At 41.8% G+C, this 23,260-nt stretch overlaps 1 protein-coding gene across 1 annotated transcript in view; it reads right to left on the reverse strand.

Annotated features, from left to right (window-relative positions):
- The window catches only part of PGM5 (phosphoglucomutase 5), a 78,664-nt gene extending 56,138 nt beyond the window's left edge, over nucleotides 1–22,526 (reverse strand). The window contains exons 1-6 of the mRNA XM_069777547.1: nucleotides 22,155–22,526; nucleotides 13,450–13,612; nucleotides 10,783–10,929; nucleotides 7,581–7,706; nucleotides 4,839–5,029; nucleotides 3,793–3,947 (exon numbers count right to left, since the gene is read on the reverse strand). Coding sequence (XP_069633648.1) covers nucleotides 3,793–3,947; nucleotides 4,839–5,029; nucleotides 7,581–7,706; nucleotides 10,783–10,929; nucleotides 13,450–13,612; nucleotides 22,155–22,415 — 1,043 coding nt within the window. The 5' untranslated portion in view covers nucleotides 22,416–22,526. The remainder of the gene's footprint in view (nucleotides 1–3,792; nucleotides 3,948–4,838; nucleotides 5,030–7,580; nucleotides 7,707–10,782; nucleotides 10,930–13,449; nucleotides 13,613–22,154) is intronic.
- Nucleotides 22,527–23,260: the final 734 nt, after the last annotated feature.

A 23,260-nucleotide genomic window follows, 5' to 3' on the forward strand; every position in this document is an offset into this window, starting at 1 on the left:
AAAGTGGCTGAATTCCAAGGCTCAAATGGTTGTGATCAGCAGCACAAAATCCAGCTGGAGGCCTGTCACCAGGGGTGCCCCCCATAGATCAATACTGTAGCCAATACTGTTTAACATCTTCATTAATGACCTGGACAATAGGGTAGAGTGAACCCTTAGCAAGTTTACAGATGACACAACACTGTAGGAGTAATATACCAAAAGATTGTGCTGCCATTCAGATGGACCTCAATAGGCTGGAGAAACTGGCACACAGGAACCTCATGAAAGTCAATACAGGGCAATGCCACCAAGCCCTGCACATGGGGAGGAATAATCCCTGGCACCAGCACATACTGGGGACCAAACAGTGGGATAGCAGCTGTTCAGAAAAGGACCTGAGGTCCTGGTGGACTGTGAGTTTACCATAAGCCAGCAATAAGCCCTTATGGCAAAGCTGGCCAACATCCTGGGTAGCATTAGAAGAGCACTGCCAGCACATGAAGGGAATTGACCTTTCCTCACTACTCAGCACTGGTGAGACAAAATCTGGGGTCCTGAGTCCAGTTTTGGACCTCCTGAAGCACCTCTGGAAAAGGGCCACAAAGTTCACTAAGGGATTGGAGCATCTGTCATACTAGGAGAGGCTGAGAGAGATGGGATTGCTAAGCCTCAAAGAGAGAAGGTTAAGGGGGGAAATCTTGTCAATGTGCATAAATACCCAATAGGGCGTGGGGGGAGTAATGAAGACAGAGCCAGGCTCTTCTAACGGTGCCCAGTAATAGGACAAGACACAATAGGCACAAACTGAAATTGAGGAAATTTTGTTTCTAGTTATGAAAAAACTTTTCTACTCTGAGAGTGGTGAAATACCATCACAGGTTGCCCAGAAAGACTGTGGAGTCTCCATCCTTGGAGATAACTCAAAACCCAAGTGGACATGGCTCTCAGCAACCCACTCTAGCTGACAGTGCTTTGAACCCAGGTGTTGGACTACATGATGCTCACTATTCCAGCCTCTGCTATTCTGTGATTATTTCCTTCTTTTCTGCCAGTATTAATAGTCACAGTACAGTTTTTAAATTAATTTTTAACGTTTTCTTTCCAGTGCGTGAGCTTGAAGCATAAGCTTTACAGGTAGATATACAAAAGGGTTCTGTGACAGTTGCCCCTGGAGCACATAAAACCAGTCTATCAAAAAGGAATAAAAGGGATCAAGAAACAAAAAAAGAAATAGATGTAAAGCATACACTAGTAAGCAGTAACCTGAAACCTACCACAGGACTTAAGCAAGCAGTGTCATCCATTCCTTTCTCATTGTTCTACTCAGAGCACAAAATATTTTCCTTACTGATTTTATTATATTGGAGGTGAGACATGGAGCAGCAATACAGAGAAGATGCTGTCCCTCGCACTAAACAGCATGCTGTCTGGTATCAGACATCACATTTTGGAAGAGAAAGGATTTCCTTTCCTATTGCAGAAGTACAGATTGAGGTTTTAAAATTTTAACACTAAACATTATACTAGTGTGCTAATTTTACATAGAATTGCTCAATCTTTCTTTTTTCTTTTTGCCTCATTGTATTGGGAATATTTGTGTCCTTCCCAAAGGCTTTTTTTTTTCGCAAGTTGGCCAGTTAGTCCATGGGAATGGAAATCATGAATGCCTTACATATATTCTTTTACACCCACTGTCCCACTGGGTGAGGATTTCACTCACACTGGTGGAACTGTACCTTACGTTTATAGATACATGAAATTGGAATTCAGTTCAACATGAAACCTATACCAAGAATTGACCTCTCTGTTAGCCACTCCTTGAAGCAATATATTGGATTTCAGACAATGACGTTCTATGATTTTACTCAAAAATAACTCTTACAGACAACCATCTTTCCTGGTAGTCCAGCAGTTCCTTATGGTGGGCTTCACTGGGAATCCTGGAAGACACGACGGCTCAATAATTCATGCAGTGAACCTCTAAGAAAGGTGTTTATGATACTCCTTACTGTGTCCCAATCCATGTAGCCAGCTTTATATAGGAAAAGTGACTTGCTTAAGATGAACTACTGACTGTGATTTCAGGTCTAAGCTTGGCTCTTCAACGAGTGAGTTCAGCACTGGCACTCATAAATTAAGCAGTTTATACAACTTTGCCCACCAAAGCATGAGAATCTCTGGACAACATTATGGCATTTTTACAGGAAACTAAAATTCAGGTATTTTGGACTGTCATGTGTACTAATGAGTCACAAAAAAAAAGTGATCAACTTTGAAAACATGTAACTTTTAAATCTTCAGGAAAACAAAGACAACCACAAAATGAAAGAAAAAAAAATTCAAGTGTCCTGGATACAGACTGCAAACTTCTTAATAATAAATATTTGTAAGAATGGGTGGGAAAATATTTACGTCTTTCCATCATTATCAATTGTTTTATTTAATAATCAGACTTAGCTCTGCAGAACTAAATAAGGCAGTAATCACCATGAGACGATCTGTGCTCCAGAAGGTCAAGTAAACATTGTGAAGAACATAATTCAAATAGTCACAGTGTTACTGAAGGGGACTTCAGTACATTCATACTTTCTGACATATTTACCAAACTTTAAAAAGACAGACAAACATATTTAAATGTCACTGTTTCTTCAAGTCTTACAGAAGTGCAGATATCCTTGGGTTTATATTCAAAAATGAACTTCTATTTATGTTACATAGTATTTCAATATAATGGTAACTTTCACTTAAACAATGAGATTTTGGGATTTCTCAACAGAATAAATAAAATACAGCAAACCCTGACGTCACTATTTCCTTAAACTAGACCATCTACCTACAAGTAAGGAATATTTCCCTGAAGACTCTGTCAAGCATTAGAGGAAGCTGCTAGCTCTGAATTTAGCAACTTCCAGAAATTTCCTGAATAGGGAAGCACCCTAATATCCTTGCTTTGCACAGAGCAATCAGCCTTTTCATACAAGCTACATTTCACTTCAAAATTACTGTTTCCTGATTAGACACATTTAATGGGGGCAGCAGATCATTCTTGTGTTAGTAAAGCTATGCAACCAGATCAACACTGAGGCACAATTGACTCAGTGAGTGCTCTTCCCACATGGAATATATAAGGCAATAATATTTAGCTTAATCCTCTTACACCACTACTTACAGAAAATTTAGGCCTGGATAAGACTTGTTCAAAATTCAACTGCTGCCACAGCATGCACATCCAGCAAATCTTCTAAGACTTGTCAGAAATAGCTTTAGGTATACTTTTAACCTGCCTTGAAACTGGGTACAGATTTCATGACTGCCTGCATTCCTTCTGGGACATTTTGTATCATAATAGATTATATATTTCAACAGCTTAAAATAAGAGGGGGGTTTTGTTTGCAGTTTTTTAAATGCTTGTTTAGTACTGAATTAGTACTTCATCTGTTTTAAACTTCCATGACTTTCATAAGAAAGGCTGCTAGATTAGGCTGCAAACCATTATTTACTAAGAAAAAAAGCAAAGTTATTTGGAAAAGGGATTACCAGCCAGCTGTTTGTAGTCTCAGAAAGATTTAACCTATTTATTTCTTTTCCAGGCTGAATTAAACTATTTTCATCCAAGTAAAGGCGGGTAAAATTTGTCCAGGTAAGATCAAAATATCATCAGAACTAGTTAAAACAATAAAGCACATAAAGATTGTGAAAATTAGAAGCTCTTATTAGAAGACTTCACAATCTTGGAATTGCTATGTAGTACAAAACAGAGAGATAACTAATGTAATGACCAAGGTGATACAAATAAATGTTTCATCTTACTTGTCCAGGGCTGTGCTGGTAGGCATGCTTCTGCCAAATCCTCGGACACCCATCTGACAAAAGTATGGAATGCAAGACAGATTGGCAGCAATTATGGCCAATGAATCTGACGCGTTAACAAAGAAACCATTTTGGCCAAGGATCATGTAGCGGTCCTGGAGAAGAAAAGAAATTCAAAAAAGCACCTTGAATTCCATGTTTTGGGGAGTGGCAATTTCTTTTATTAGATCCACTGTAGGTAGGGAAAAAAAGAACACACTTTGGCTTACTCACATCCCTCTTTGGGCAGAATAATTTATTGGCATCACCCTGGCAGGTTTATACTCCCGTTATCACAACATTGCTCCCTCCAGCCTTGCAAATCAAAGCTCCAGATAAGTCTCTAGCTTCAGCCTCCTACATGACACTTCAGTAAGTCTGTTCCTGCCAGGGAATGCTTGGGTGGGAGAATCTTTCTGGCAATGACACACACTATACAGGGAGTAGGAGGGTGTTTTGTGTTTACTGACAACAGAAAACAGCTTCTGTTCTTCAGAACCTTTTCATCTTTCTCCCACCCTGTCAGGACAGAAAGTGTTCTGTAATACTTTGCTGTTTATAATGCTGATAATATGACATAAAAAAATTAAAACAGAGATTGTGATTCAGTGCTTTATTTAGCCAAAATTCGCTCAATTTACGATGTTAACCAAAACAGACTTAACTTAGTTACTACTTATGGTGACAAGTCTGCATTATCTATATATGCTGTCTCCTCCTAAGCAGGGAATAAACTGTTGTGCCAGTACAAGATAAAACCAGCCTAATATTTAAAGAGTTCTCTTTCTGCATTCAAATCCTGCTTGATTTCCAGTCATCTGCAGAGACAAATTACAACATATGTGTCTGATTTATAGGTTGCAAATGCTATCATCTGTACCTGAAAGTAATATCACTTTCAGCTTCAAGGGCTTACTGAAAAGCAAATAAATTATACTTACATGTCCCATATCTGACCCCAGACAAAACAACTATGGTGAAATCTCCAGACAGGTCAAAATACTTACTCCGTCAGCATCAAAAGCAGCTCCAAATCCATATTCACCACCTCTCATAGCCTCCAGCAAGGCAGTTGCATACGTTAAATTGGGATCAGGAGGCTGTCCACCAAAATCCTCCAGAGGAATACAGTTTATGGCAGAATTTGCAGGAGCTCCCAATTCATCACACAGGATTCTTCTCACGTAAGGTCCCATAACTGCAAAAACAGATATCTGCCATGCAATCACAAAAGCATATGCTTGATATTCAAATTTTTCACAGCACCGTGGAGACTTGATATAAAACATACTTTCAGCAATTCTATACATCTGTCCTAGCAACAAAAAACAAACTATTATTTCACAAAGGAGTATGTGATTGTCCCCCCCAGTAAATAATCAATTGGCAATTCAGCATTAAAAAATGATTCCCTATTAGTGGAAGTGAAAAAGTAATCACTGAATGGTGAAAGATGCAAGTTTTATTTACCCATTATTAAGTAAAGAAATTATCATACACATGGGAGGGGGGGGGGTGTCACTAGAATAAAAATAAGATGCTATTATATGTATCCTGGAATGCAAACAACAGTTTAACACATAATAACAAGGAAAGTAAACAGAAGGGGAATACAAATGGGAAATAACCTCAACATTCCAATTCACGTTAAAATTACAACAGGTTTGTCCACCAAAGAATTTTACCACATTTTAGTTACTACCATGTAGGTAATAAATAAAACCTTCTCAAAACTATTTCCAAAATAACTTCTTTATTTTCTTAAAGATATGGCCAACTAAGACCCCAGCTTATGCTATTATATATAATAATTATTATATGCATTTGTTGGCTGAACAGACACTAACAACTGACTGAGCTTTCTGCATCCCTGAGGCAGGTATGAACAGGTCACTTAGAGATAAAAAATTCATGAGTGATTGCTCACTCTCTCATGCTCTCTTTCTCCTACCTTACTCCCAAATCTTGCTAACTGGAGCAATTGTAATCCGAGGTAAAACTATGTGAGAAACTTGTGTTCATGAAAATTTAGATGCTAATTCTGTAAAATATACAGCAAACAATGATTCAGGCTCTTATCAAGAGTAGACTCCTGATACATTACTCTTTTCTATGCTGATGTTGAACTATCAATGTCTACAGACATAAAAGCATATTCCAGAGATGCAGAGAGAAAACAAACTTTGGAAGACAGTTTGTCCTCATACACATGTGGTCCGCTCTAAAGTTCAGTATATTGTGGCTGATGACTCGCTTTAGGCTAATGCATCTCATTCAGAAAGTCTTCTGATCTGATGCCTCCCAGAGAAGGACAAATCCCAACTATCTTTGGTAGATTGCTCCAGTGGTTATTCACTGTTACCCATAAGCATGTGAGCTACATGTCAGTTTGAATTTGTCTGGCCTCAACTTCTTACTATTGATTCTTTTTGGTATTTTGGGGAATAGAAGACTGAGAAATAATTCTTCTGTAGAAAAAAAACCAAAACAACTTTCCCTTGTATAAACAAATACATACACTTGTATACACTTACTGTACATGTGCCATGTATTATAGTATCACTATTTCTCCACCAAGATACAAAGTCATAAAGCCAATTCTCTATCACCTTGTAAATAAAGTAAACAAACTCAGTCCTATAAAATTTTTGTGATGCATCAGTTTTTCTAACCTTGAGCCAGACTATGCATCTTTTTGACCACATGTAAGATTTTTCAATACTTGGTTATAGATCTGGACATCAGAGCTCTACAAACTATTTGAGTAACATTCTCTCCAGTATTGTACATAACAGGAGGCAGTGCCATCCTCATTGCTCCCTCTGCATTGTTCAAGGACATCATCTGCCCTTTTGCCATACCTTGGCAAAACTGGGTGTTCACACTGACTGTAAGCCCACTATGATCTTTTGAACAGTGACTATCATGCTGTACTAGAGAAAATGCTTCACAAATGTTTTGTAAGTGTATCCAGCTCCCTTTATCAGTCTGGTTTTGTAATCCTGTTAAAGAATGAAACCTGGTTTGTTTGATAGAATTTGACTTCCATATGATAATGTTGAACAGCATCACCTACATTCCTACCCTTGAAATCATTATCTGTAGATCTCTTCATTTATTTTTTCATGATGTAGCCTAAGACAAATCTCATAAATATCTATGTCTCCTCAAGTGACACAGGTCATAATTTTTTCATATTTGCACAAAATTGGTCCCCTTGCTGTCTTCTGTGACACTTTCTTTCATATTGCCCCCAGTACACTGAAATTTTTTAATAGTTAATGTTAGTGAGACAGAGGTCTCAGCAAACTCTTTAAGGATTCTAGGGTGCAATTTATTGAGACTTAACTAATTTTACACCGTTTAGAATTAAATCTTAGTAGATACTGCCTTGTAACCTGCTTGGTTACTACACCCTGCAACATACTTCATCACCCTCTCATGGCAAGATTACCTCATCCCGCTTGCTTCCAAATGCAGAAAGAGAACATTTATTGGACACATGTGCCTTCATTTCTTTAACAAGAAAGATAAACCTCTTTACCTAATAAGGGACCTAACCCATTGTTAAGACTGCCTTTGTTACTAGTATAATGTTCAAATCCTTTCTTACTACCCTTAACTTTACTAAAAAGTCTGACTTTTATACACTGTACCTTTATTGGGAAAGTATTGCAGTGTACCATCTTTACTGGGAAACTATTGCAGTGTACCTACAATTTTGTCCTGATAGCAACTTAAGTTTGTACCTCCATTCATGGCATCAATCCTTATTTTAATCTGGTTGGGTCCGGTCAGCAAATTTCTGATCGCATTGAAGTCAAAGATACTTCGAAGGAGATTGAGGTAGATATCCACAGAATCCACAATTTCCACTAGAAAAATTAGGTAGAAAAAAAACACTACAGTTCACATATGGGAAAATATTTCTTCCAGTTCACTTCCACCAGCCATGCACCTCAACTAAAATCAAAGCGTGCAACCTCTGCGTAATATGGATTTGCTCTGAAGCCCATAGGGACAAAGTCAAACACTTCCACTGATTTCACTGTGGCTACCATCAAGCTTTAAGCCTTGCAAAAGTAACAGGTTTGCCTGCTAAAGAACTGCAGAGATAAGGTAAGTTGACAGTTCCTATTTCACTGAAAAAATTCATGACAGTACATTATATCAAAGTAAACTATTTATCATTCACTAAATCACTAAACAACTTTTCAAGCTAAACAGGTTTATTCTCAGAGGATGGAAGATGCCCATGCCAAGTTTCTATTCTTCTACCTTACAGCAGTATCCATCTGCATCATCCCATCAGGAGAGACATACAGCCTATTCTTCTAGGGTTTTGCACCTAGAATATCTGTCTCCAGTTTGTTGTCAATCTACTACTATACTTTTTCATTCTATATCTCACTGATTTAGGAAAGTTAAGCTCAGATACAACATCTGTTTTTTGCTAAGGTCTCACTAATTTGAATTCTAAATTCATAGAAACAGAGTCCTACAATTTTCCTAGTTCTTTTGGATGTAAAACATTAAACTAAAATGAATTAATGAAAGTAAGTCTGTCAAAATGAAAGCAGTTACCAAACAACTGTCAAAAGTGATGCTTCTCAGTCATATTGGAACGTATTACTTTTCCTGATTAAATTAAAAAGCATATGTTATACAAATGTCTTTTTATCTGGTTAAATAAGTATCTTGAAATATTTTAGCTACAAGTTAAATTATTACTTGGAATATCAGGTAGTTTTCCTCAGAAACACTGATCTCACCCTAATGCTCTTCTTTAGGATAACATGAAAATGACACAGACATTTTTTGAGCCTAAGAAAAACACTTAGAATAGATTGCAACAATACACTTGAATGGAGAAACAAAAAAAAGAGGTTCTCAAGGCTGAAAAACAACCTGTAAAAGCTATTTGAAAATGAGTTAATTCTATGGTATATGTTGAAAGTCTCAAGGATTCACTGGAATTACATTACTGCATATCTTCTATGCCCTACTCCTAGCAATGTTTAAGTAGGCTCTAAGCTTTACACATATGAACAAATGCCTCAATTTCACTGGAGCTGCTCACACATGTTAAGATAAATTGCATGTAGGATTAAAGTCTAAAAATTATTTTAGCTCCTGCCAAACCCAACTGGTTTATTCTCAGTTGCTTCAACACCTCTGTAGCCTTGATTCACAGGAGTTAGTTCATACAACTGAAAGAGTGGAAGTTTTAAATACATCAGATAGTATCTTAAAATACTTTTAAAATTATTTGCATTCTTTCTGCACTTTCATTCTGCATTTAGACCTGTGTAAACTATACTTTTTCATGCGCTTGTAAGCTAATTACATTGCTTCTTCAGTAGAGATCCCTGGCAGCTCTACTGTCCCAGGATGAGGGATTCTGGGAAGAGATGATTGGGAAACAATTTTTCCTTAGAAAAACATTCAGACAAATTGCAATTATTTTAAATCTATTTTTATACTACCTGTAGCGGGGAGGGGGGGAGAGGTGTCTCATTTTCATTTAGAAAAACACAGTTTGGAGAGATTAAAAAGTTGAAAAAGCAAAATTTAAAACTGTGGCAATCATATGATTCCAGAGTGGTGCTGGAGCTGAATTTCATTTGCTTTTTGTTTGCCTAAAAAGCCGAACATGTTCTTTGCAATCAAACAATTCGTAATTTAAGATTTTTTTCATCAAAAACTGGTTTTTGTCTCAAAATATAATGTTTCAGTGGCTTTAAACTGGCTTTTATTCTAGGACATCAGGAATGAGGAAGAGTTCTTGAGGCCACACAGAGTTTTACAGTATTTGAAATATTGTCTGGACCCCTTCCTTTGCTTTTGACTCCTTCGGGACAAAATGGCTGTGTTAGCTCATTTTAAATGAAGTGTAGGCATAAAAGTGTTCACATACTTAAAATTAAAACATATGCTTAAGCACTCCCTTTACATTTGGAGTGACTGGATGGCCAGTGCCTTATACATCCCACAACTTTTCAGAAAGTGTGAGCAAAGAATGAATAAACCAAGAGTCTCACAAACTCTTTTGTCAATTAGACTTCCATAAGCAAACCGTTCCTAGTCCTAAAATGTTTGTGTTTGGTGTTTAACTACTAGCAAGCCTAAGCACATATATTTGGTAAAGGTATTTGGCTAAATGATGAGGCCTCATGCACTTGAAGTCCGTAACTCAGCTTCCTTATGTGCAAAACAAACACAACACTTACCTATACTGCTGTCCTAGTTTCAGCTGGGATAGAGTTAACTGTCTTCCTAGTAGCTGGTACAGTGCTATGTTTTGAGTTCAGTATGTGAAGAATGTTGATAACACTGCTGTTTTCAGTTGTTGCTAAGTAGTGTTTAGACTAAAGTCGAGGATTTTTCAGCTTCTCATGCCCAGCCAGCGAGAAAGCTGGAGGGGCACAAGAAGTTGGCGCAGGACACAGCCAGGACAGCTGACCCAAACTGGGTATTCCATACCATGGGACGTCACATATAGTATAGGGACTGGGAAGTGGGGGCAGGGAATCGCCACTCAGGGACTAACTGGGCATCGGTCGGTGGGTGGTGAGCAATTGCCCTGCGCATCATTTGTACATTTCAATCCTTTTATTACTACTGTTGTCATTTTATTAGTGTTATCATTATCATTATTAGTTTCTTCTTTTCTGTTCTATTAAATCGTTCTTATCTCAACCCACGAGTTTTACTTCTTCTTCCCGATTTTCTCTCCCATCCCACTGGATGGGGGGGGAGTGAGTGAGCGGCTGCATGGTACTTAGTTGCTGCTGGGGTTAAACCACGACAACTGCCTAATATTTTGAGAACTTGTAATAAGGCATTTTGAAAAATTAAAGTTTTGTTTAAATAATTACCCTTCATCATTTTGCAGCAATTCTAATATTTAGAACCAATGGAAGTAGCATGCATAAAAGCAGACATTAATACCTCGGAAAGGTTTGAATTTGTTCTCCAGATCAAATTCTTGTCTTCCTAGGCGTGACAAATCAACTCTGAGATCAGGACAAATGGCATACTCTTCCAAGGTTTTGCTGATTTGATAGATTTTATCTGAAACTATATCTGGAGCAGGTCCTATAAGAAAAAAGAATGTGGGTCATTTTTTTTTAATGAAGGTTCCCTACTTAAAAAGTGAGTGCTATAGCAAACATTTTCTGAATATCTTGTGAGTTATTAAGGAATAAACCCAAACAAAAAACTATAGCAAATAAGGTCTTTTCTTTCAGTGTAACACAGGTTTAAAACATTTTTTGAAAATACATAACATGGAAATACAGTGCATTACTTGCAGCGTTTTGATTCACATAGAGTATTTAAATCAATCATTATCCATGGCAGGGGGGATGAGGGAACCAAAAAACCCATAGCCATCTTTCTTTGTTGTTATTGCCCAAAGACTGCCATTTTTTTACTCTACATGCAATCTCAACATACATATTAAAGGAAAACTTGTCCTTCAGCAGCAGTTTCTGGTGTTTCATAGGGCTTTCTGCAAATGCGCACTGGTGAAGGTGAGATAGCTTTGTGTTTCACATTATTTCATTAGACATAATTATCATTTTAAAAAGTCTTACCAGTTTGACAGTAGTGTTCTCTTGCAGTTTTCCTCTAACGGCTTAATGAAATGTGACTTTGTTAGAATTCAAAATACCTTAACTGCTTAACAAGCAATTATGACCTGGAACAGTTATGTCATTCAGAAACAGAAATCACATCTCACTTGTGCATTACTTTTATTGCCAAATCCTGAAGATTGGCTCTATTTTTAAAGATTTGCTGTCAATCAAATAAAAGTTGCAGGCTTGATGCAACAATTACCAGATGAGCTATGCTATATGCAGTGCAAGAGTTGAGTCTGAGTTACAACGAAAGTCCTTTCTGGCTTACCTGACTCTTCATTGCTTATATTAAAGCCACACTTCCACTCTGAAAAATTACTTCCTTTATTCTCTTTTATGTGCTCTCTCTCCTAATCCAAAGCCTCTGTCTTTTCAGTGCTAACTTCCCACTCCTTTAGCAATGCTGCTATACTCAGTGCAGCTTTGCCACATAAATTGGTGTGTTCCATCTCAGATGCAATGTACCAGGTGGTCTAAGGCAATACAGTAACAGTCACTTAACTCTTTATTTGGCTTAGAAAATGACTTCTTACTCATCTAATCCAAACCCATCCAAGGGGTGAGGACAGGTTTCATTAGCTCCAGATCATCCTCGATAAATGCATGTATTGTCTACTGATATTTCCAGCTAAGGAGATCCCACAGTGTCTCTCTGCATTCTCTCCTACAGCTACAGAAACAAACCACTTCTGCCTGACCCGGATCTGCAAAATAGACTGAGCAAGAATGCAGAGCAACAATAGCCCTCCCCAGAAGCTTGTTGTGGTGCCTAACCATTCTCTTCATTCAAAAGCCTTGCATAATACTTAACCCCCATTTTCACAGCTGCAACTTAAACCAACTACTTTTCATTATGTCCCTGCTGATTATCATAAATAATTGAACCTCATGGCTTGTGCTTGAGAAGTGCTTCATAATTAAAGCTTAACAGCCTGTTTGAATTTTCTTTAAAAAGGCAAAGCACACTAAAAAGAACGCCCCACCAACTGTTACCCATCTACCAAAGAGATTTTAGGTGTATGTGGTGTTTTAAAGTTTACAGAGTGCTAATGCATGTAACGGTTTGGCTCTGGTATCTTTGTGCTGTGACCCTGGCTTTCTCACTGTCTGACCTTACACAGTCCCTTTAATCTCTCCAGGATTCAAGTCTATTCTGTTTATAAAATCACACTGGTTTAACCATGCCCATTTTTCAATTAAACAAGGGACAAAGGCTCAAGGTCTCCCACCTTCAAAATGGGGAAGCAAACATTATTTTAAAAGCAATTCAGTTTTTTCAGATGGAAAGCACTCTACATGCGTGAGGTACACAAGGTGTCAGCAATTGTCACCATGATGTTTTATAGGTGTACACAAATCTATAACATAAAACATACATCATGTATAACATACCTACATGTGTTAGCTTGCCAATTTTGAAAAACAAGACATCAGCTATATACACAGCCTCTATTATTCAACACTGGAATTGCAGTAGTTAAAATGGTACAACCCTCTCCCTGGGTAAGGGCAGTTATTTCCTGGGTAAACATGAGAAGTGCTTTCTTCCATACAAGACAATGAGTTATACTGCTTACAGCACTTCTGAAATTACACGCTTTAAATAAATGCCAAGACAAGCAACACAGAAATATGAGCAAAACAGAGCTCCCTCACAGGCATCTTTATAAAAGGATCAGAACTGTTACAATGATCTGGCAGACTACATACAATGCTATAAAAATGAGATAGTAAACCTTTTGTTTATAGAAATCTTACAGCTACCACAAGGACTTCAGTGAACATTTAATGCTTACTGTATGAACCCATGTAAACAAATACACTGCTATTACTGAAAAAAAAAAGAGATATGCATATACTCCTCATAGTTTTAACAGAATAAATGAAAAACACATAGTTAAAGTAAGCTAGTTATCCTTGCCAGCATATTTTCATCATATCGAGATGCAATGTTGTGTTATTAAAAAAAACCTACCTCCATTGGCAACCTCAAACTTGACTCCAAACTCTCCTCCAGGTCCCCCAGGACTGTGGCTAGCTGTTAGAATAATTCCACCAGCTGCTTTGATCTTTCGGATGATACATGAAACAGCAGGTGTGGATAAAATACCATTCTGTCCAATAACCAATCTGCCGATCTAGGTGGAAAAGGAAGTCAAAGTACTCTGAATGGTACTAAACTTTTGAAAATTAATAAATAAACGCACACACATACAGGCATACATGTATAGGATAGAAATTATGAAGTCCTAGTATGGAACCTATTCCTTTGTAGAGAAATACATGTACACGAGTTGGTTGCACGCTGATCTGGAACGCTGACAAAAAAATATTGTATCCTGGCACATTTAACACCAGTGGCCTGTTTATTGATGGTAGAGCAAAAGCACAGCCATGGCAGTGATTTGCAAAGCTCCCCAGCATAGCACTGGGCTATGATCCTGCTATCAGACCTTTCCACGTATCCCCACGAACCAGCAAATCCCCTCAAACTATCAATACAGTTTACAGCCGACTGTGTGGCTGTAGTTTGCAGGGTTGGGGCTTTAACCAGCAAAAAAGAGAACAGCAAGCGAATTGCCTTTCACGGAGCAGCCTTTCAGTGCAATCACCAGTATCACTACATAGTAGGACTTGCAGACTCTACAGGTCTCATCTCTATTCCTAAGACACCCTTGGATGTCCTGCCCTATAGAAAGTACTGCTCCTCCTCCAGCCATCTGTGACTCCTGGGCTATTCCAGACTAAGAGGGTGTGTTTCCCAGGGCACAGCTGAGCAGGGGAAGTTCCCACCATTCTTAAAGTAAAAAAAGCTTTCAGGTGGTGTTACGAAACACTGGTTCAATGTGTTTAGTACTGTATGCAGTCCCACTGCAAGGTTCCAATTTCAAAACCTTGCCTTCATCCCTACACAGATACTACAGCTTCAACATAAATAATCTAGGATAATAATCTACAACATAAATAATCTAGGAGCCAACCAGAAATGTATTTACAAAGAAATATGAAAGAGTTCCAGTTCCTGGGAAACAGGCAGATATAAAAAAGGAGGGGAGAAGGGGAGGTTTGTGTCACAGATGAGAACTGAGGCAGCTGCATATGGAGCTTAAAAGGATATTGCCAAAGGGGGTTTTTAATATCCTTACTTAAAATAAAACAAACAAACAAACAAAAAACCCCACCACTACTGAGTAGTAGTTTGGGAAGTAGAGGGGCGGGGATGGAGGGAGGGAGGGAGGGAGACGTAGAACACTGAATTCTTCCCACTCCCTATCTAAAAGCAGAGTGGGAGTTCAGCCTCAAGTTTCCTCTCTAGTTTTGAGGGAGATTTGACAGCTCTACTGTCTGTGTGGCAAAGCAACAGCACAGGAGGTGTCACAACATGCCACCCTTCTATAAAGGACTGTTCCTTCATATACAGATTACCTTCTTCTGGGTCCAGCACTTGTGTGAGGCCCCTAATGGTTATTTAGAAGTGGGGTTCCAAATAATTTCAGAAAAGCAAAGGATTAATAAATTATTTATTTAGCCTGGTTTTTGAACTAATTTAATTAAAAAAAAAAACATACTCTACATTGAAATGATCAAGTTCTTAAGCAAGTACAAGTAATTTTTTGCTAACCCGCACAAAGCACAAACTACAGTTAACCATTTCTCTTTCACTGAAAATTACAACATCTGCTTTCAAATTTAAAAAAACGTGCAGAACAACACATTCTATTAACTGGGATTTCTACCTCAAGATCTGATGATAGGATGATTGTTTGTCTACCTGGTTCTCTTTTCACAGTTTCTGCAGGCAATTTTGAAGCCTATGGATTGTTGCTAGAAAACAGGAAAGCTATCAAAATTATAAGTACAGTTCATAGAAAAACTTCAAAGGTTCATTTTACTTGCTCTTCCTACTATTGGGAGAATTTGTTTCACCGTCTTTTTTTTTTCCAAGGTTGGAACAATTCTGAAGGAAATGAAAAAAGAAAAAGTTAAGATACAAAAAATTTTGGTTTCTGATTTTTCTACTATAATGAAAATGTCTTCCAGGGAAAACAAGTATCCTTTCCAGAAGGAAATGCAAATCAGCAGAATCCACATTTTCTCTTTCAACAGATTATTTTAAAGCAGTGCTTCCACTGAAATGGTCAGTTTGGTGAGGGTGGAGTGTATACACAGTTAACACATATACTATACAGCTGAACCTCATTTCTGCTCACTTCAGTGGTACTGAACAATTTTATTTCCTATTTAAGCCTAACAATACAGTTTCATTAACCTATGACTGAATGATTAAGACCAATACCATCTTCCTTATTATAGAACCTAATGCAAACTACAACATAAATACCTTTGATTATTCGTAGAACAAAACATACCAGTGAATACAGTTTTCCTTGAAGAATGTATTAAATGTTATGCTTGTGCACTGTGACAGCATTTACTTGCAAGACTCTGTATCACCTTATGACTTTACGCCCCTCCTGCCTTTCCACTCTTGCTTCTCCTTGAAGGTAAAACTAAGCAGTAATTTACAGCACGTGTATTTGTAAAGCTCTCAGTTTATCATAGTTTACCGACCTTAGGAGCAACAATGAAGGTATATTTCCTCCAATCCTAGCTCCAAGCCAAGTGAAGCAGCTGATTAAATGTTATTTCACCGATTACAGAACAAAATCAGTATCTCTCTTACTGATCAGACTTCTTCACATTTATGTAATGTTCTTCCCATCTTTTAAAACTCTTTTAAATCTCCAAATGCTACATTTACATTTTATTTATTCAACTGTTTTGAATACTAAACTACTTCCAAACTAATTTCTATACAACCCTTCTTGTTACCACAGAAATGCAATTCCTACACTGGGGAACAAGGAAGACTCTTTTTTTTTTTTTTTTTTTTTTAAAACAGAAGCATTTCCAGTTGTTGTGGCTGACAACTGACAGACACACTTTTACCCCAGAAAATGCATACGGTAAAACTCCATCCAGCAGGAGAGGCACTTAAATCACTAGGACTTCTAGCACATGCTTTGACACACTTTTAGAATCAAGCTGAAGAAAGAAAACTTTCCATTAGCCACATATTTTACTGTTTTATTTAAACCAGTGCCATGTAAATAATTTGAAAGAGAAATAGAGATTTTTTTTTTTTTAAATTGTTCTGAATTTGAGTGTGTCCTTTTATGGCTTCCTTTCAGTCCATGGAGCAGCTTTTGGACAACATGCCATGTCTTGCAAGACTGTTGTATTTATGCTGTCATTTAATCACTATTGCCAATTGTAGTGAAGCATTAGAAAAACAGAAAACATTGGGAAATAGACTCTAACAAACTTTTTCCAGTCTATACAACAATCTACCCATGTACCTTTATTATGGAAGGAAAAGCATGGCGAAAATAAATACTGAAAATGTTTGTTTTGAATATTGTCTCTCCCTTTTTTAAACTATGAAGCATGTAGAAAGCTAGAGCAATGACTCAATCTTCCAAATACAGCTGTCAGAAATGGGTGCTAGCTCTGAAAACAATATTGTGTATGGGTAAGCCAAAGGAAGATGACAGGAATTACATTTTGCAAAATGCTTGAAAACAACACCACTGAATCTATCTTGAGGTACACTCAAGTATAAATGCACTTATACTTGTATACAGGCTTATCATGAGCACATGTTCTTTGTACTTCTAAATCTAAACTTCTGAGGTTTAGATTTTTGCCTTCATGCAAACGAAAACTGTTTTTTTAAAGTAAGTAGAATACTTAGTTTATTCAGAATGCATAAATTACCTGGCGCTCTCTATTCACCATACTTTCATTTTTTTCCTGTTCAACAGATATTGCACAAACCAGTTTTCCCATTTTTCTGGATGTCCAATATTAATATGAACAGGAGTAATTTGCTTTGCCTTCAGCATTTGTCACAAGGCTATTATTTCTATACTACTTAGAAATACTATTTATTATACTAATTTCTATACTATAGAAATACTGCAATATTTAGTATTCTCAATTAAGGATTTGAAAGTGAAATTACATGAATGATACACAGATATTTTATTTGCAGTGCCTACTGCAAAGAGTTTCACCTTATGTGAAGGTCTTCAGTGCTTTTACAAAACTCCCTGAGGACAGTGCAGACCTTAGAAGTGTACGCACGCTACCCATCTTCCTCTGCTCTCTTCATTTCAGTGGCAAGAACACACAACCTCGTCCCTCTCTTGGCCCAGAAGCTGTTCATTTTGTCGCTGAACCAAATACTAAACTGATATTTAATTAATTTTAAGTAATGAACACTCAGATTCACAGACTTCTCGCAAGCTGGGCTAAAACAGTAACCAAATAATTTCCATGCACTGACTCACAATTAAAGTTCCAGTAATATACCTCTGAAAATCTTGGACAGTTTCATAGCATGGGAAGATTATCTCTGGAATTCAAAAACTTGCATGGCTACAAGATCACAGGCATGTAACGTCTCTTCTAATACTGTGCCCCTACGCCACGTTCTATTTTGTCAATCTGCTTTTAGTAGCAACAGCAGAAACAAAGACCATGATCCTCAGCAAACTCTTACAGCTGAAAGAACAGTCATCCTAACAAGTACTTTACAAGAACATTTTTATGCAATATTACCACTTGCAGCTGTGCATTTTCAGACGATTCAGTTGATTATCATGGAGTCATTTAATGCTTTTTTTAATTATTTTTCCCAGTAATCTCTCACATGCCTCAGTCAATTAAACTTGAAAGAACATGAAGCAAGCAGATTATATCCTGGACAGCACAGGGCTGTGCCTTCCTATCTTGTACTATAGTACCATAAAGATGACTGAGCGCCCCACTCAACATTCAAGCAAATATATCAATCATACAGGTCCAGGGAGGGATGGCAAGATTTGCATGGAAGACCATGGAAAATAAAAACACCATGGTATTATAAAGAAGACAATTGGAAAACTCTCTGCCATCTCCAGCTTCTACAGCACTAGTAGCAATACTCTTGTGATCTCTCTAGGATGTTGCTATGACTTTCCATATTCAGAGTATGATCACCAGCTTCTGATCTGCCACTGATTCTCACACATGCCAGCTTCTCATTTAAACCTATCCTAAATTTTGCATCAGAAATGAGACAGTGTATCCACTCGATAGGTCTAATGGAATACTTGCATTTAATCTGTAGTGGAACTGTATTATAAACGGTGGAGCCTTTTACCTCAGTTCTTCCGCACATTAAGGTACAAGGACACCGCTACTGACAGGACGCAGGTGAAAAGGGAAATACAGCCTCAGACACTCTCCTAACACCCCACTTACCAAAACCCCTTGTTGCAACCCGGAATGGTACAGGACCCGTCCAGCTTTCCTCACACAGCCCCACCTTCTCACGGCACACAGTCCCTTACCCAAACGTGTCTGCTACAGCCCCAGCTGTGTGACCCACCGAAGGGTGACCCTGGTTAGCCACCTTCGGCTCTGAACAGAAAGATCTGGTGGAGCGTGTGCTGATTACAGTTGCACAGCATGCACCAGCCCGTGGCTGTTGCCACCAGTGGAAGCCTACGCAGGCTACGGCTGTGGAGTGTGTACTTGCAACCCCAAGCTGGAGGGCATGAGCCAGAGGGACTGAGGATGAGAAGGCGGCAGGGCAAGCACTGGCAGCTGACCGGGCAGGGGGCCTCTTCTCATTCCTTCTGCTGGGGCCTATGCCAACTGTGCTAGGCTGTTAACGCAGGGGGAATGAGGGGTGAGTCACCAAATTAGAACAAGGGGAACCTAGCAACTCTAAAGGGCAATGCATTTACAGTTGATAATAGAAAATCCCCTTTATTTTTGTACTCAGCAGGCACAATTAACCATAACACTCGCTACATGTCTTCCAGGAAGGAGATTCAAGTTCAGTTTATCAGCACTACATGGCTATCCCTCTCCTGGCACTCTGGGGTGGCTCAAGGTTTTGAATGCAACTTCAAGGCTTCCACACATTTCATCCGATCCTGCCTACACCAGCTCACTTCTTTCCGTGTGATACTGGCTACGTGCCTTCTAATGACATTAACCTTATCCAAAGGGAGAGATCTTTGGCCTCAGGAGTATTCCCTTCCTCTCCCCCTACTTACACAGCGCAGCACTAAACAATGCCTCCAGAGAGGTTTAGGTATTTTCCCAGCAGATATATTTTAACAGCCAAAAAATAAAACATACAAACAGTACTCACTAAGTAAATGTGAGGCTTATGCACTTACAGCATGCGTGAGAGAAACGGGGGTGAGAGCGAGCAGGGCGAGGATGGTGGTGAGGGGATGGAGCATAGCACATGGAAATGGGAAGCCTTTTCAGTATCAGTAGCACCCCAACAGCTGGCCTGCTGAATTTGTGAGGACTGTGTCATTTGTAAGAGCATCATGCTTGAATTCAGATATTTGTGGGAACTGTGAGCAGAAAAGCTCGGGTTTTGGCTTCAGAAAACACTAGGGAGAAACTTGCAGTAACTTAAGAAAGGGGAAGCACTACTACAGCAAGGTGCCAGAAACACATCAAACTGGAAATATCCTGAGGTCAAAAAGACCTGATCTTCAGGGGAAACCGAGCAAAACGGGGAATGTGACAGAAGCAGAGGGAAGGAGGCAAGCTGACAGGAAGAATTAGTCAGGAAGGAGTCCTGAATACAGCATAACCTGGCTGACAAGCCCCTGGTCTTCTAAACCCCAAAGTTCTTGTCTTCCTCAGCACCTCGGTCCTTGTGGTCACCCTGTGGCTGTAAATCTGTAGCTCCTACCAGTGTGCAAGGGCAGGCAAGGACCTCAGCCTCGGCAGGGCAGCTCTTGCTGCAGGGCTCTTGCTGAAGCTGTTGCTGTGCTTTGTCCCACCTGGTGAACAGGTACAATTCCAGCGGTGAGGCTTTCTCCACGGAGCTACGTGGGGGAAGGGGGTAGGGAGCAGCACTCCTCCAGGTCCCATCCTACCTTCCTCGCAACGCCCCACACACCAGTCCACTCCCACTGCTCTGCGCTCGCTCCCGGCACACTCCCTCCCCGCCACTGCGGACAAAACACCACCATGCTGCCCTCACCAGCGGCCTCCCTGACAGCCCTCCTCGCACCCCCGGCCACATAAGCCCTGGCCTCTACCAAGCCCCTGCGTGAACAGTAAGTTTGCAAAAGCTAGCCAGCATGTAACACGGCCAGCATCTCCAAAATCTCAGGTATCACTCAGCATCTTCTTGATGGTATCAGTGTGGTGACAACATGCCTTAGAAATAAATTTAAAATACTCATTATTTATACCAGGCTGGCTAATCCATATAGCTTGTATGGGACAATAAAACAGCAGGGAAAATTCAGACATGTACAGAGATTTGTTTTAAAGTTGAAAGATCTCCTGGTTATAAAACAGGACTGCATTTAAAGAATGGAGCTTTTGAAAAGAGTTAAGAAAAAGTAAATTCACTACAAAAAAAAAAAAAACTATAAAATTATGTCACTTCTGCCAGATCCGGAGAATCAATTTAGCCATCATAATGAGAGACAGCAGCTTCATCTCTGCATTGAAGCAGAAACTTCAAGCCCACATTAGCTGGTACTTCCAGCTTTCTGTTCATACACACCAACACATGAATGTGCACATATCTATCAGAAGACATCGGTTTCCTATTTTCAACACTGCACAAGACAAGCTGAAACCCATCTGATCACAGAGGTATTTGCCACTGTGGTCTTCTTGCATTTCGTAATTTGTTTGCAAGTGAGCAATGGAGAAGAACGATTATTTTCTTAGGATGCAGCGAAATGCTGAATTCCTCTTGCTTCAGTAACACCATTTTCCTTGAATATTCTCAAAAGATCCTGAGCAGCAGATAGGAGTCTGACACCCCCACACGCTTATTTTTAATTCTGCTACATTTTCTCCTGCAGAGTCAACTTTGCTCCTCAGCTCCCATTCCTGCCCCAGTCTAAAATAAGGTGCGAAGCAGCACAGCATGGCCAGCACAGTCTCCCGAGGTTATTATCACGACCGCCTCCGTTATACATAGATAAAGCCAGCCACGCCGAAGCCTAGCGGTACGGCCTAAAGGACGTCCGAGCCGGCACTGGGCTGACCCGGGCATCGGAGGCGCAGACCACCGACACACGGCCGGACGCGAAGCTCGTCTTATTTTGACCGGCGCATCCAGCGCTACCCGGGGAGGACCCCGCTGCGAGGAGGCGAAGGGGGACGCCCGCCTCAGGCGGGCCGGGGGCGGCTGAGGGGGCCCGGCTAGCGGCGCTGAGCGGCTGAGGGGGCCCGGCTAGCGGCGCTGAGCGGCTGAGGGGGGGCCCGGCTAGCGGGGCTGAGCGGCTGAGGCGGGGCCCGGCTAGCGGGGCTGAGCGGCTGAGGGGGGGGCCGGCTAGCGGCGCTGAGCGGCTGAGGGGGCCCGGCTAGCGGCGCTGAGCGGCTGAGGGGGGGCCCGGCTAGCGGCGCTGAGCGGCTGAGGGGGGGCCCGGCTAGCGGGGCTGAGCGGCTGAGGGGGCCCGGCTAGCGGCGCTGCGCGGCTGAGGGGGGGCCCGGCTAGCGGGCCTGAGCGGCTGAGGGGGGGGCCGGCTAGCGGCGCTGAGCGGCTGAGGGGGCCCGGCTAGCGGCGCTGAGCGGGAAGGCCACCCCGAGGGCACGGCGCGAGGGCACGGCGGCGAGGGCGAGGGGGCCGCTTACCCCGTTGGCCGCGGCCATCTGGACGACGATCTCGATGGCCGTCTTGCTGAAGTACCTGCCGTCGCTGCCCACCACCATGGTGCAGCCCTGGCGGTCGCGGAGGTCGACGGAGGAGAGGAGGCTCTGCACGAAGTTGGGCAGGTAGTTGCGCTGGCTCTCGAAGAGCCCCGTGGGCCGCCGCAGCCCCCCGCCGCCCGTCGGCCGCTGGTCCTCGTAGGGCGCCGTCTGCACCGTCAGCACCGGGATGGGGGTCCTCTCCATGGCGGCGCGCCGCTGCCGCCCGCCCGCCCGCCCGCCCGCCTGTGGCTCCGCTGGGGAGCGGCGGCCCCTCACGCAGGCTGCCTGGCCGGCGCCGGGGAGCAGAGAGGCGGTCCCCGGCCGCGGGGCCGGACTCCCTCACGGCCGGCCCCCCCGCGGGGCCGGAGGCGGGCTCGCTCGGCCCTCGGCGGCCCGCCGGCGGGAGCTCGGCGCCGCGGGGGAGCCGGGGCGGGCGCGGGGTGCGCGCCGCCCCTTCCCCCCGCCCGGCGGCGGCCCCCCACCGCCTCCCCGCCGGCGCCTGGGCGCCCGCAGGGACGCCCGGGGCTCGCCGGTCCGCTGCCATCAGCATGCGGCGGCCCCGGCCAAAAATAACCCTGGAAAGCGAAGCCGAGGATCGCGGCCTGCTGCCAGGGATGTAACCGGAGGCAGGGGGGAGAGGGCGAGCCGGCACGGCACACTTGCTCGGGGGGATCACGCTCTGTCAGCGCCGGGGCCGTCCCCGCCGACCCTCCCGCCCGGCCGGCGGGCAGGCACCCGCCGGCGTCGGGGGCCGCGCACCGCCGCCGGGCGGCGTGGGGAGCAGCCGGCCGTCTGTCCCCTCCGGCAGCACGGCTCGGCAGCCGGGCGCAGCGGAGGGCCGGTCCGCAGGCTGGGGTAGGAATAGCGGGAGGTGGTACCGGTCCCGTTCTGCAGGCGAGAAAACGGAAGAACGAGCGCTTAAAGAATGAACAAGTTCTTTCACAACCGAACCTCCAGCGAGGGGAAGCGACCTTTTTTTCCTTTTTTCTTTTACTATAGTGCTCTGAAGGAAGTTTTCTGTGTAGTGAGCAAGCTTACAGAGGGGGTTT

The sequence above is a fragment of the Haliaeetus albicilla genome, chromosome Z (assembly GCF_947461875.1).
Source record: "Haliaeetus albicilla chromosome Z, bHalAlb1.1, whole genome shotgun sequence".
NCBI classification, from domain to species: Eukaryota; Metazoa; Chordata; class Aves; order Accipitriformes; family Accipitridae; genus Haliaeetus; species Haliaeetus albicilla.